Here is a 13,240-nt window from a genome sequence, read left to right on the forward strand (position 1 = left end):
AAATTAGATGTTTTTTTTGCCATTAAAAATGTTGTATCCCATTGTAATGATCTACTTAGCCATGCCCAGCATACTAAAGTTCAATTAATTAGTAACTTAGTTTAACAAAAGTCAAAAGAATATAAATAGCTAGGGTAGGTCACATGGTATTTTATGTAGACATTGAAAAGGTTTTTTTATCTTAACTTCCGTTGAAAATGGTGGGTTTCTTTCCAGATCTTTACTTTTGATGATTTTTTTTCAAATGAGAAAATGATGCTATTACTGATAGTAGAATAATATAACAGGTTAGAGGTCAGGAAATATCCTATGTGAAAACTATAAAGATGAGTTAACAGTATCTATAGAGTAGTTAGATTAATTCTTAGGGAAAGTTGCCTATAAATGGATGTAAATGAGGAATATAAAATTCATGTTTGTTTTAGCTTGGCGTTACATACAGATTTTTAAAAATACTCTTATTTAGGAATCTATCACAGAGTTTGCTGCACAGTGATTTTCACATTATCATTGCACTGACTTGGAGTATTAAAGCAAATTCTTAGAGGAAGATGGACACAAATGTTAGCTCAGGGCCAGTCTCCTCAGCAAAAAAGAGGATTGGCAGCAGATGTTAGCTCAGGGCTAATCTTCCTCAAAACAACAACAACAACAACAACAACAACAGCAACAATAAGAAGCAAATTCTTAGTCTTGTTTATGCCGTGGCTTCTTTTTGGTCTGGTGAAGGTAGTGGACTCTGTCTCAGTATAATATTTTAATACACATAAAAGGCATAGAATTACAAAGGAAACCAATTATATTTCATTGTGCGGATGTAACACAATTTGTTCATCCATTCATTTGTTAAAGGACATCTTGGTTGCTTCCAAGTTTTGGCAGTTATCAAAAAAGCTGCTATAAACTTTCATGCACAAGTTTTTGTGTGGATGTAAAGCTTTCAGCTCATTTGGGTAAGTACCAAGGAGTGCGATTGCTGCATAATATGGTAAGAGTATGTTTAGTTTTGTAAGAAACCGTCAAACTTTTCCAGGGTGGCAGTATCATTTTGCATTCCCACCAGCAATAATGAGAGTTCTTATTGCTCTGCATCCTTGTCAGCATTTGGTCTTGTCAGTGTTTTGGATTTTGGTAGTTTACATTTTTTAAGAAAACTTTTTATTCTGAAGTTTGTATATCTTTGTTGTGAATGTCAGTTGGCAATGTGACCCCGTGGAGCTTGCATATATAAAAAAAATTTCCTTACGCATTATGTCAAAAAACAAATATTCAGAGGATAAAAATTTTTTTTTGAGGAAGATCAGCCCTGAGCTAACATCTGCCAATCCTCCTTTTTTTGCTGAGGAAGACTGGCCCTGAGCTAACATCTGTGCCCATCTTCCTCTACTTTATATGGGGGACGCCTGCCACAGCATGGCTTGCCAAGCGGTGTCATGTCTGCACCCGGGATCGGAACCGGTGAACCCCAGTCTGCCAAAGCGTAATGTGTGCACTTAACCGCTGCACCAGCAGGCCGGCCCCTACAGGATAAAATTTGTTCTGTAATACAGGCAAAGATTTAGGCTTTCATAGATGTTTTATGGATTAAGAAAAGTTACAAATTATATAAGTAGTTTATCTTTTAATTCTTAGCCTGTTTGTTAGATAATCAAATTGAAGTATGTATATTGGAACTGATTTTGTTATTAAGATATTTGTTCTTAAAAGTTGTGGGTATATTTCCAGTCGTTTTTAATGTGATTGGTTTTCTTATAATAAATAAGTTAACTTACTGAATTTATTATAGTGACTAATAAATATATGTATCAGTGACTTAGCAAAAAGTTTAAAATCAGTAAAAGTAGAAAAGCATTAGTTTATTTCTGTTTATACTATAAAAGCATTTTCATGGGAGCTAAGCATAAATGCAGTAAGTTTTACAAGTTTTTGAAGATTGATGATGTTAGATTTTTACTTTGAAATTCAGAGGTAAAAACTTCTGCCAGCCTAGACTTGTTTGTTATACAAAAAAGTCAGGATAGAGTCACAGAAAACTTAGTCATAGAATATTAATGCTCGGAGAGATTTTAAAGCATATTCCAAGTTACTTTGCTCATTTTGCGGATGAGTCCTGAGAATCCTGAAATGCAAAACTCAGAACAATTAACAAAAACATGTAAGTGTAATTGTTTTCCTAAATTGGAGTCTTATTTGTTTATTATAATTTGGCTGATTGCAAATGTCACAGGCTATAAAATTTTGACTCTTTTTCGTTTCTACTTTTTCCTATTTTCAATGTTATTAATCTGATGAGAGCTTTTTCTAGACAGCTTTAAATTGCAACTCTGAATAACTACATCTTTTATCTCAAATGGTATTTGAATCATATTTTGTAGTGGATTATTTTTGTGAGTTTTTTTAAATCACCCCTTGAATATCTAGTTTGTAGAATTTTTAATGTCATGATACTAGAGCTGATTAGTCAGACTATATTTTGTTTTCTCTTTTTAAATAAGTCTAGTGGCCATTTGCAAAGTTACTCTGCCATGGATTGATAAATTTAGTAGTAGATATTAGGAGGGTGGGGTTTTTAAAAACTTTTAAAAATATTTGCCAGGTGTACCTGTATATTACTTTTTTTAAAACTTGATATTTTGAAATAATTTTACATGTAAAATTGCAAACATAGTACACAGAATTTTCATATACCCTTTACCCAGCTTCCCTTAACGTTAACATCTTACATAAGCATAGTACATTTTAAAAAACCAGGAGTTTAACCTTGGTACAATACTGTAGGCTAAAGTACAGACCTGACTTACGTTTCATTAGTGTTTCCAGTAGTGTTCTTTTTTTCTATTCCTAGATCCAATCCAAAATCTCATGTTGCGTTTAGTTGTCATATCTTCTTAGTCTCTTGCAATCTGTGACAGTTCCTCATTCTGTCCTTGTCTTTCATGACTTTTACATTTTGAACAGTACTGTTCAATCTTTTCCTTTCTTTTTTTTTTGGTGGCATGATCCTAATTTGGGGCTCGTCTGATGTTTTCTCATGATTAGATTGAGGTTATAATTTTCGGGAAGAATACCATAGAAATGATGTTGTATCCTTTTCTGTGCGTTGTATCAGGGAGTACTTTGTTCCATGTATCTTATTACTGGTGATACTAATCTCAATCACTTGGTTAAGGTGGTGTCTGCTGGGTTTCTCCACTGTAAAGTTAGTATTTTTCCCTTTGTAATTAATGAATATTATGGGGGAGCTACTTTGAGACTAAGGAAATATCTTGCCTACAACAATTGTTGTTGTGTTTGCCTAATGATGCTTTTCTATTCTCATTCCTTGTACTTTATTAGTTGGAGTTGTTATGTTAGGAAGAGTTGTCCTGTTCTCCATGGACTCATGGATATTTATTGTGTTCTGTGGAATAAAATCTAATACTATAATTTCTTTGTTGTTCAAATTGTTCTAGCTTTCTTTGGCCATTGGGAGCTCCATCAGGTGAGCTCCTGAATTTTTTGACATCTCCCCCGCCACACTCCCCCAAGCCTTCCATTTCTTTTTTGAGTACTTTTTTCTTACTTTCAAGCACCACAAGATGTTCCAGGTTTATCTTGTATTTTCTCTGCCCCTCTCTCCTGTTTCTAAGGAGAAAGGCCAGCTATTTTTTAATGAATGAAACCAAACGAAGTAAATATCATAATAATAAGGCTGAAAATTTCAAGATATGAAAGAATAATAACAGGCATACTTACTACAGATTTGTGGGTAGATATTAATATCCAAGATAAGGTGAATATATTCATCTTTGTAGTTCATTTTGCAATCATTGAATGCTTCCTTTTTACAAGTCATTCTGGGGGATTCCAGAATTTTTATGTGTATTATATATCTGCCTTCAGTATTTCTGAGGTCTTGATATAGGATATAAAGCATGCATATAATGACTAATAATGCTAAGTATACTGTGGAGTTTTTTTTTTTTTTAATGTAAACAGTACCATGGGAGCTATGGAGAGAGGAGGTAAAGATTAATTTTGAGGTAGGATAATCCAGCAAAATTTAAAAGAGAGGGTAACAATTGAGTTGAAGAAAGAAGGAACAAAATTGAACACACATTATTTATTTGTCAGATAGTGGGCTAGATGGTATAAATACATTATCTATAAATACTTTGGAACTCTGAGATAGATGGCTTCATATCTCTTCCACGTAAGAAACTGGGGCTCAGGGAGGTTAAGTAAATAGTGGTAGAGCTGGAATTCCAGAATAAATCTGTGTGGTTCCAAAGCTTATTTGTGTTCTGTTGTACCAGTGGACCTCATCTTCTTTTCTGCTTTACACAATTCTTATGTGCAGCCTATTCCTTTTGTTAATATCTCACTTTTGCGTGTAATGAATTTCAAATTTGAAGAAGATTTTTTTTTAAATTATATGTTCCCACCTTCAATCCTCCTAGATTTTTATGCTGGTTTTTGCCTTGCTCCTTCTCCAGCTTCTTTCTGATTGAAAAATACATACTTGACTCTCTCAGATGAGTTGGTTTTCCCTAATAAAGATGGGGGAAAGGGTATTCTGGAAGTATAAACTTAGATCTAAGATAAGAAAAATTTCAGCATGTTTAGGGAGGAAGAATGAGTCTAGTTTTGACAGATAATTTGTGAAAGATAGGGGGAAAGATACTCTAAGTGTCTGGAACAGGGTCAGGAATGAGAGGAGATGGCAACTATAGTTCAATTAAATTGAAATAAGATTAATTTTATAATAGGAAGTTTAATAATTTTTTGTTAACTTCCTCTTAGGATATTACCTTCCAAATGATGATGGAGAATTTTATCAGTTCTGTTATGTCACCCATAAGGGTGAAATTCGTGGAGCAAGTACACCTTTCCAGTTTCGAGCTGCTTCTCCAGTTGAAGAGTTGCTTACTATGGAAGATGAAGGAAATTCAGACATGTTGGTGGTGACTACAAAAGCTGGCCTTCTTGAGGTTGGTACCAACACTGAGCTGGTGATTCATAGTTAATTTTAAGAACAGAGCTCACACTGGTTGGCATTTTAAGAATTTTCAGGTTATGCAAGAGTATAATCTGAAAATCAAATGCTTTTTAACTAAAATAATAAACTTAGACTGTCGGTTTTGAAATACTTTAAAAATTTTTCACAATTATGCTGTTGATTTCACTGTGGCAGGGACTAACTGTAAGGCTTATTAGTATTTTGTGCATAGTAGATGTGCAGTAAATAACTCCTGAGAGTATTTAGACCTAAAGCTTTCCTAATGTTCCCTTACCCTAAGCTTTCTTTTTTTTTTTTTTTTTTAAAGATTTTATTTTTTCCTTTTTCTCCCCAAAGCCCCTCCAGTACATAGTTGTATATTCTTCGTTGTGGGTCCTTCTAGTTGTGGCATGTGGGACGCTGCCTCAGTGTGGTTTGATGAGCTGTGCCATGTCCGCGCCCAAGATTCGAACCAATGAAACGCTGGGCCACCTGCAGCGGAGCGCGCGAACTTAACCACTCGACGACGGGGCCAGCCCCCTAACCTTTCTTTTTTAGTGGTGGCCTAACTCATTGATTGTAGAACAGTATATATTTGGAGGGTGAAGCTGGTGGGAAAGTGATGTAAAGCAATAAATGTAACTGTAATTGGGTGTGAACTTTATTTCACTGTGCAGTGCTCTTTCCCAAATGTGGCAGTAAATCAGGGAAGCATCCCAGTCTTTTAGTTTAGGTTGAGAATTTTTAGGATGATTTCTTTTCCCTGTTCATCTGATCAAATGAATAAGCCTGGATTACCCATAATTTAAAAAGGAAAAGTGAAAAGTGTCTGTTTTTTTAATTGAATATTTTGAAGTCATTGCATCAACTCCAATAGAAATTTACTGGGTAGATGGTCTAATAATGTTTTATATCTTAATTTTTAGTAGTTATTGAAGGAGAAAATGGAAGAACATTCTTATTTCAAGATATTTCTCAATATCTTTACCCTAAACCTAAAAAATTAGAATGTTACACTTCAGTTTCTATGAAAAACAGCTGCTTTAACTGGTTCGGTATACATTTTTGGTTAGTTTACATTCATATTAGTCTATGGCAAGGCTTTGCTTTTTCTTTATAATCAGGTGGATATTTTTAAATATTTTTAGTATTTTATACTTAGGTGGATTTTTTTACATTTTTAATGTAAATATTTTATGCCTTTTATTTCATTTTATTTATCTTCAAAATCTGAGACTAGAGAAAAAAGACAAGAAGTTATAGATATAATACTTTTATTAGACAGTTGAATGAAGATGGTTAGGAACCAATCATTTTTTATTGTGAATTCTTCCATAACTTCCCTTCCCCCTCCAGAAATTCCTCTCTTATCTTACATAAAGAAATGTAACTTTTATAGGGTGACTAAAACATTTTGTGGTGACAACTGCCTCATGATCAAGGTTTTTAGCCTGGTATTTGAATGCTAGTCAAAGATGCTGAAACGAGCCCAGCTCTTAGGAAGAATGCAGTTAGCGTTTATATTGCAGCATTTTGAATACTTGTAGACCACCCTGATTTCGGGGCCTCCAACAGAAAGACAACGGGCATTTTGACATCAACATCTCTGTTGTGCTCCTTCTTTAAGTAAATTGGGACATTGCACAATTTATTTTGCTTCTTCCTACTCATAAAATCCTTTATAAAGAAAATTTAAATTGTTGTCTCTTAGGTAGATATTTCTAAGATAAAAAATTTTTATGCTCTGACCTATTTTTTGAGAATTCTTTTAAATTTCCTCATTCCTCAAAATCTTTAATGATTTTGTCTAAGGCTGCACAAAATTATTAGAAATGTGAGATATCTGGGGTATTGTTGACATTAAAAGTGATTAATGAGACATAATCCTTCAATATATGAGCCTTGATTGGATCCTAGATTTTAGAAAAATAGATATTTGGGGTAGTGGGGGATACTTAACTATGGACTGTGCATTGGATGTTATGAAATTATTATTAATTTTCTTAGCTATGATAATGGTAGTGGTTGAATAGGAGATGCTTGCTGTGAGTACTTAGGGGTGAAGTGTCTGCAGTTTTGCATCAAAAAAAATTATGTAAATACACTTAAGTTTATAATGGGTGATAAAATAAACATGGCAAAATATTAATAATTAGTGAATTTAGGAGATGGATCTGTAGGTCTTCATTGTAAAATTTTAACTATTTTGTTTGCTTGAAAGATTTCAAAATTCAAAATTGGGGGCAGGAATTAGACTTGTATACATTTTTATCTAATTTTAATTCCTTGTTAAAATTCTACTTAAGATTCAGTGAACTCTTCAGAAAGTATGTGCCAGTGAAATGAATCACTGGGAAAAAGTGGTTCTTTCATAATGTTTCTATTGCACTATGTCAAGATGTATTTTCATTTTTAAGCTACCAGAAAGTTTAGAGCCAAAAATGATTTTTTAAAAACATAAATAAAGTATAAAAGAAGTTAAATGAATAAATTAACTGTTCTCTTTTGAGGGCGTTTACTCATGTCATTTTCATTTGGTCTGATGCAACAGGTAGCAGGGTGATTTAAAAATTTTTAGCTTTTTAACTTTCATAAGAGTTTAGTCAGTTTGATTTCCTCACTTTGGAAAACTGACTTGGGTGTCCAAGGGGAAAACGTTTTAGCTAAGTGTGTGATTCCTCTTTTGTGAAATCTTCCCTCTGAGTCTCCATTCTTCCCCTATTAGAATCAAAGACTTCTTGCTGTACACAAAATATTAACCATTTTATTTACTACTATTTTAGGTCCCTTAATTTAGTAATTTTTTAGAATATTGGAATTTAGATTTTCCTGAACTGAGTAACTATTAGTGTCCACATAAGAATCAGTTATATTGTTAATATATTGTTACAGTCTGCATTTTGTCCTAAAATTTACATTTACTTATAAAGTTTGTTTTGGTTGAGCAAAACGGAGGCGATTATATGTATAGAAACTGTTATTCCTTATTTAAAGAACCAAAACTTTTAATAGTAATCCCATAGATGAAGGCCTTATGTAATACATAAGGAAGTTCTTAATAGCTTCAAAGATTTCCCATAGATTTGCATTCAAGAAGAGGTACACATTTTCTTCCCGAATCTTACCCATGGAAAGCCCAGAATTAAGTCACTTATGAAGCGTAATATGTCTTATTTTTTTTTAGGACTGATTTCAAAAGTGGTTGCAGGCAACTTCATAATAAAATTAATTTTATACCTTTTTTTAATGTTTTCTTCTTTGCCCAACCAAAAGATGATTTAAATTTATTATTCATAAGGGCCAGCCTTGCTGGCCTAGTGGTGAGTTGAGCATGATCCGCTTTGGTGGCCTGGGTTTGTTTCCAGGCAGAGACCTACACTACTCATCTGTAAGTGGCCATGCTGTTGGGGCGGCTCACATAAAGAAGAGGAAGATTGGCAACAGATGTTAGCTCAGGATGAATTTTCCTTAGCAAAAAAAAAAAATTGTGATTCATGAATTTTTCTAACTGAAGGCTAAAAGAGGCTGATTGGTATGAAGTAGATAGTATGTAAAAGTTCTTTCTGTGAATTTATTCACTACTTTTTGAAATGGAAAACAGTTTATAACATTTTAGGATTATAAAAAAACTATGAATTTTTTGTTTTACAGTTGAAAATTGAGAAAACCATGAAAGAAAAAGAAGAACTGTTAAAGTTAATTGCTGTTCTGGAAAAAGAAACAACACAACTTCGAGAACAAGTTGAAAGAATGGAAAGAGAACTTAACCATGAGAAAGAAAGATGTGACCAACTGCAATCAGAGCAAAAGGTTAGTTGTGTCTTCAGTAACTATTTGGGTTTGATAATGTATTCCCTGAAACCCACTTTTTTTTTTAATTGAGATCATAATAGTTTATAACGTTGTGAAATTTCAGTTGTACATTATTATTTGTCAGTCACCATATAAATGTTCCCCCTTACTCCTTATGCCCACCCCACATACCCCTTCCCCTCTGGTAACCACTAATCTGTTCTTTTTGTCCATGTGTTAGTTTATCTTCCACATATGAGTGAAATCATACGGTGTTTGTCTTTCTCTCTCTGGCTTATTTCGCTTAACGTGATACCCTCAAGGTCCAGCCATATTATTGTGAATGGGATGATTTTGTCTTTTTTATGACTGAGTAGTATTCCATTGTATGTGCGTACACACACACACACACACACAAACACATACACACCAGATCTTCTTCAGTCGATGGGCACTTGGGCTATTGTGAATAATGCTGCAGTGAACATAGGGGTGCATAAGTCTCTTTGAATTGTTGAGTTCAAGTCCTTTGGATAAATACCTAGTAGTGGGATAGCTGGGTCATATGGTATTTCTAATTTTAATTTTTTGAGAAATCTCCAGCCTGCACAGTTTGCATTCCTACCGGCAGTATATGAGGGTTCCCTTTTCTCCACATCCTCTGCAACATTTGTTATTTTTTGTCTTGGTTATTATAGCCATTCTAACGGGTGTAAGTTAATATCTCAGTGTAGTTTTGATTTGCATTTCCCTGATGATTAGTGATGTTGAAGATCTTTTCATGTGCCTATTGGCTATTTGTATATCTTCTTTGGAAAAATGTCTGTTCAGATCCGCTGCCCAGTTTTTGACCAGGTTGTTTGGTTTTTTGTTATTGAGTTGTGTGAGTTCTTTATATATTTTGGAGATTAACCACTTGTTCTATATGTGATTTGCAAATATTTTCTCCCAGTTGGTGGGTTGTCTTTTCATTTTGTCCCTGGTTTCCTTTGCCTTGCAGAAGCTCTTTAGTCTGATGAACCTGTTAAAATGCTCTGTTTTCATTAAATGTTAAGTTAGGGTTGGGGTTAGGGTGTGCTATTTTGTGTAGTTATTATTCTTTTTTCTCTATTCTTTACACATTTCTCTCATTATTTGTACCTGGATTTGGCAGTTTTCCAAAGTGGAATGCCAGTGTTTTCTCTTTCACTCTTTTGCAAGCCAGAGGGGTGGAGGTGAGACAGAAGATGATTTCTGAGAACAGCCCATTACAGCATGTACTTAGCCCATGAGATCAAGAACACCCTGAAATGTGGCCTTTGAGGTTTTGACTCTTATCACTTTGAAATCCATGGGAAGAGTGGACGATTGGGAGAACAGGAGTTATGGAATGATAGTCTTCAATTGTGTGAAATTACTCATACACATCAAGCCATGCCTCTGATCCCGTTGAGTGTTAGGTGACATTCAAACAGTTTCAGGTTCTCTCTGCTGTCCAGGTGACAAGGATAACACTAAAGCTTATTCTGACAGACTTAGGTTCAGAAAGTGGTAGATTGAGGTTTCGGGATTAATGAAGCAAAATTTGTGGGAGATTGTGGCTGTGGTACCCAGTAAAGGTCTTCAGCAGAAGTTTTTATGGCAAATCATAAGTCTTGATGACAGTCACTAATCTTGGAGGGAACTCCTTCCCAGCTGCCATTCTTGCATTGGGAAGATGAAGTATGTGGAAGTGATGTTTTAAATGATAGTGTATACTACAGAAAAAAGGACCTAGAATGGTGTTTGTTACATAGTAGATTCTTTATAAGTGCAAGTAGCCATTATTGTTTTACTAGTTTTCATAATGATGAACCAGAGAATCATCAAAGAAGAACTAAAATGTGAACAGTGTCATAAGAGGAATGGAAATTCATAGAATTTCCCCAAGATTCTGAAAGTAGTATTTATATAATGTAAAAAAAAAATTCTTAGTTATATGTTGGCAATTGCTTATTTCTTGGGATAAAATGATATGCTTGCTAGTATTCCTTTATTAGATAGTTTTTCTTTGTTACTAGTCTCAGGGCTTCTGGTTTTTTATGAATTTGCTTTTTACTTCCAAAATTACAGTCTCCATCTTATTTATTTATTTATTTTTTTTTTTGGAAGGTTTTATTTTTTTCCTTTTTCTCCCCAAAGCCCCCTGGTACATAGTTGTATATTCTTCGTTGTGGGTCCTTCTAGTTGTGGCATGTGGGACATTGCCTCAGCGTGGTTTGGTGAGCAGTGCCGTGTCCGCGCCCAGGATTCAAACCAACGAAACACTGGGCTGCCTGCAGCGGAGCGCGTGAACTTAACCACTTGGCCACAGGGCCAGCCCCTACAGTCTCCATCTTAATTAGGCAGGTCTGCTGGGCAGCTGTAACAGCTCAGAAACTTTCAGACTTGTCTTAGTTGGGTGGCTTATAAAATCCATGACATTTCTTGGCACTTGTTTTAAATATATTGCATGATGTGAATTCTTAAAAAAAAAAAAAAATCTTAGGGGCTGGCCTGGTGATGCAGTGGTTAAGTGTGCACATTCTGCTTTGGTGGCCCAGAGTTCACCGGTTTGGATCCTGGGTGCGGACGTGGCACTGCTTGACAAGCTGTGCTGTGGCAAGCGTCCCACATATAAAGTAGAGGAAGATGGGCACAGATGTTAGCTCAGGGCCAGTCTTCCTTAGCAAAAAGAGGAGGATTGGCAGCATATGTTAGCTCAGGGCTAATCTTCCTCAAAAAAAAAAAAAAATTTAGGAGAGTAGTTCTGAAGATCTTCTCTTTGGATACTGAGTATGTAAACTACTGAATATCTGGAGGGCTATTTTGATGTATCATCTACAGTTTCGATTAAAATTTTATAATGGACAGTATACTAGGAATGATTGGTTGAAATCTTGTTTCTTCATGATAGAAGAAATTAATTGCATTTTCATTGTTTTATAAAATAATATGATTAGCTTATTACCCATTCAGTACTTGACAAATACTGACAATTAAATGTTTATAATAATTAAGTGATTATAAATAAGATCTTTCATCTTTTATAAACACTGACTTTTCTCGTTGTAAAATGCCACCAGAGAACACTTTTACTTTGTAAATTAAAAGAATTGGATATGTTAAGCTTATCAAAACTGATTGATTTAAGTAATGCCTATAGTTATATTTAAGGTTGTTTTGTGTGATTGGCTGTTTGAAGGAATAAAGTAGATTAAAACTGAAATCAAACGTTTGTAAATTGAGAACTATAAATTCCGTATTATATTTCCCCTAGATTATTTTAATGTGGTATGTACGTTTATGTACACCCTAGATTTAAAAATAAGGATAATTTTTACATTCATTTCTAGTTCAACTTTTAATACGTGTGGAATTTTCTCCTCTTTAAAAGGCTGATTAATAAAAATAACTCCTGTAACACTTAATGTAAGCCAAATGCTGTTCTGAGCGTTTTTACATTTGTCAACTCACTTACTCCTATGAAGTAGGCTCTGTTATCTGCTTTTTACAGAGGTAGCACAGAGAGGTTACTTAACCTGCCTACGATTGAACAGTTTGTAAGTGGGAAAGCAGGCAGTCTGGCTCCAGCCAGTACTCTTAATCACGCTCTATACTTCTGCCTCTGAGGGTCGAAGATGTGAGCTTACCTAAATGATCTTTTTTAAAAACAACTTTATTGAAATTTAATTTACATACCAGAAATTTTATCACTTTAAAGTGTACAATCCTATCATTTTTATTATATTTACAGAATTTTGCAACCATTACCATGACCTAATTTTAGAACATTTGTATCACCCCAAAAAAGAACCTTTGTACCTATTTGTAGTCATTCTCCATTTCCCTCCCCTCTCAATCCACTAATCTAAATATCTGTCTGTGTGGATTTGCATATTTTGAACATTGCATGCAAGTGGAATCATATGTAGTCTTTTGTGACTGGCTTCTTTCACTTAAAATGCTTTCAAGGTTCATCTGTGTTGTAGTATGTATCAGTACTTCATTCCTTTTATTGTTAAATAAAATTCCATTGTATTGATTGATGTCTTTTTTTTTTTACCCCAACTTTACATTTATTAGACTTACATAAAAATTAGCAGTTTGTATGTATATTCGTTGTGTTCTTGTTTTTGTTTCGTTGGAGTGCTAGATATGTATTTGAAAATCAGAAGATTGAAAAGTAGGGCTCAGGGAACCAGTGATACTGAATCTTGTTTTCCAAATAGGACTAAAATGGGCTGTGACTCTGTTAAGTTTTTTGTTTTAGTTTATAATTTTTTGGAGCCTAAACTATGAATTGAGTTTTTTGCATAAAATAAATTATTTTCTTAACTTGAATGTTGATAGTATAAGATGTACTTCAAGGCATTTTTAAAGTAAATTCTTTTTGAGGATACTAAACAATATTGCATAAACCACATAAGGAACATGTTATGAACTGTTGTATGTGTTCATATTGTTTTTGTT

The 13,240-nt window shown here is 34.2% G+C and overlaps 1 protein-coding gene across 4 annotated transcripts in view; it reads left to right on the forward strand.

Annotated features, from left to right (window-relative positions):
- The window catches only part of TAX1BP1 (Tax1 binding protein 1), a 78,934-nt gene that overhangs the window by 17,689 nt on the left and 48,005 nt on the right, over positions 1 to 13,240 (forward strand). For all 4 annotated transcript variants that reach the window (XM_001499910.7, XM_005609271.4, XM_023639425.2 and 1 more), the window contains exons 4-5: positions 4,783 to 4,970; positions 8,630 to 8,788. In XM_001499910.7, coding sequence (XP_001499960.3) covers positions 4,783 to 4,970; positions 8,630 to 8,788 — 347 coding nt within the window. The remainder of the gene's footprint in view (positions 1 to 4,782; positions 4,971 to 8,629; positions 8,789 to 13,240) is intronic.

Source organism: Equus caballus, chromosome 4 (genome assembly GCF_041296265.1).
Source record: "Equus caballus isolate H_3958 breed thoroughbred chromosome 4, TB-T2T, whole genome shotgun sequence".
NCBI classification, from domain to species: domain Eukaryota; kingdom Metazoa; phylum Chordata; class Mammalia; order Perissodactyla; family Equidae; genus Equus; species Equus caballus.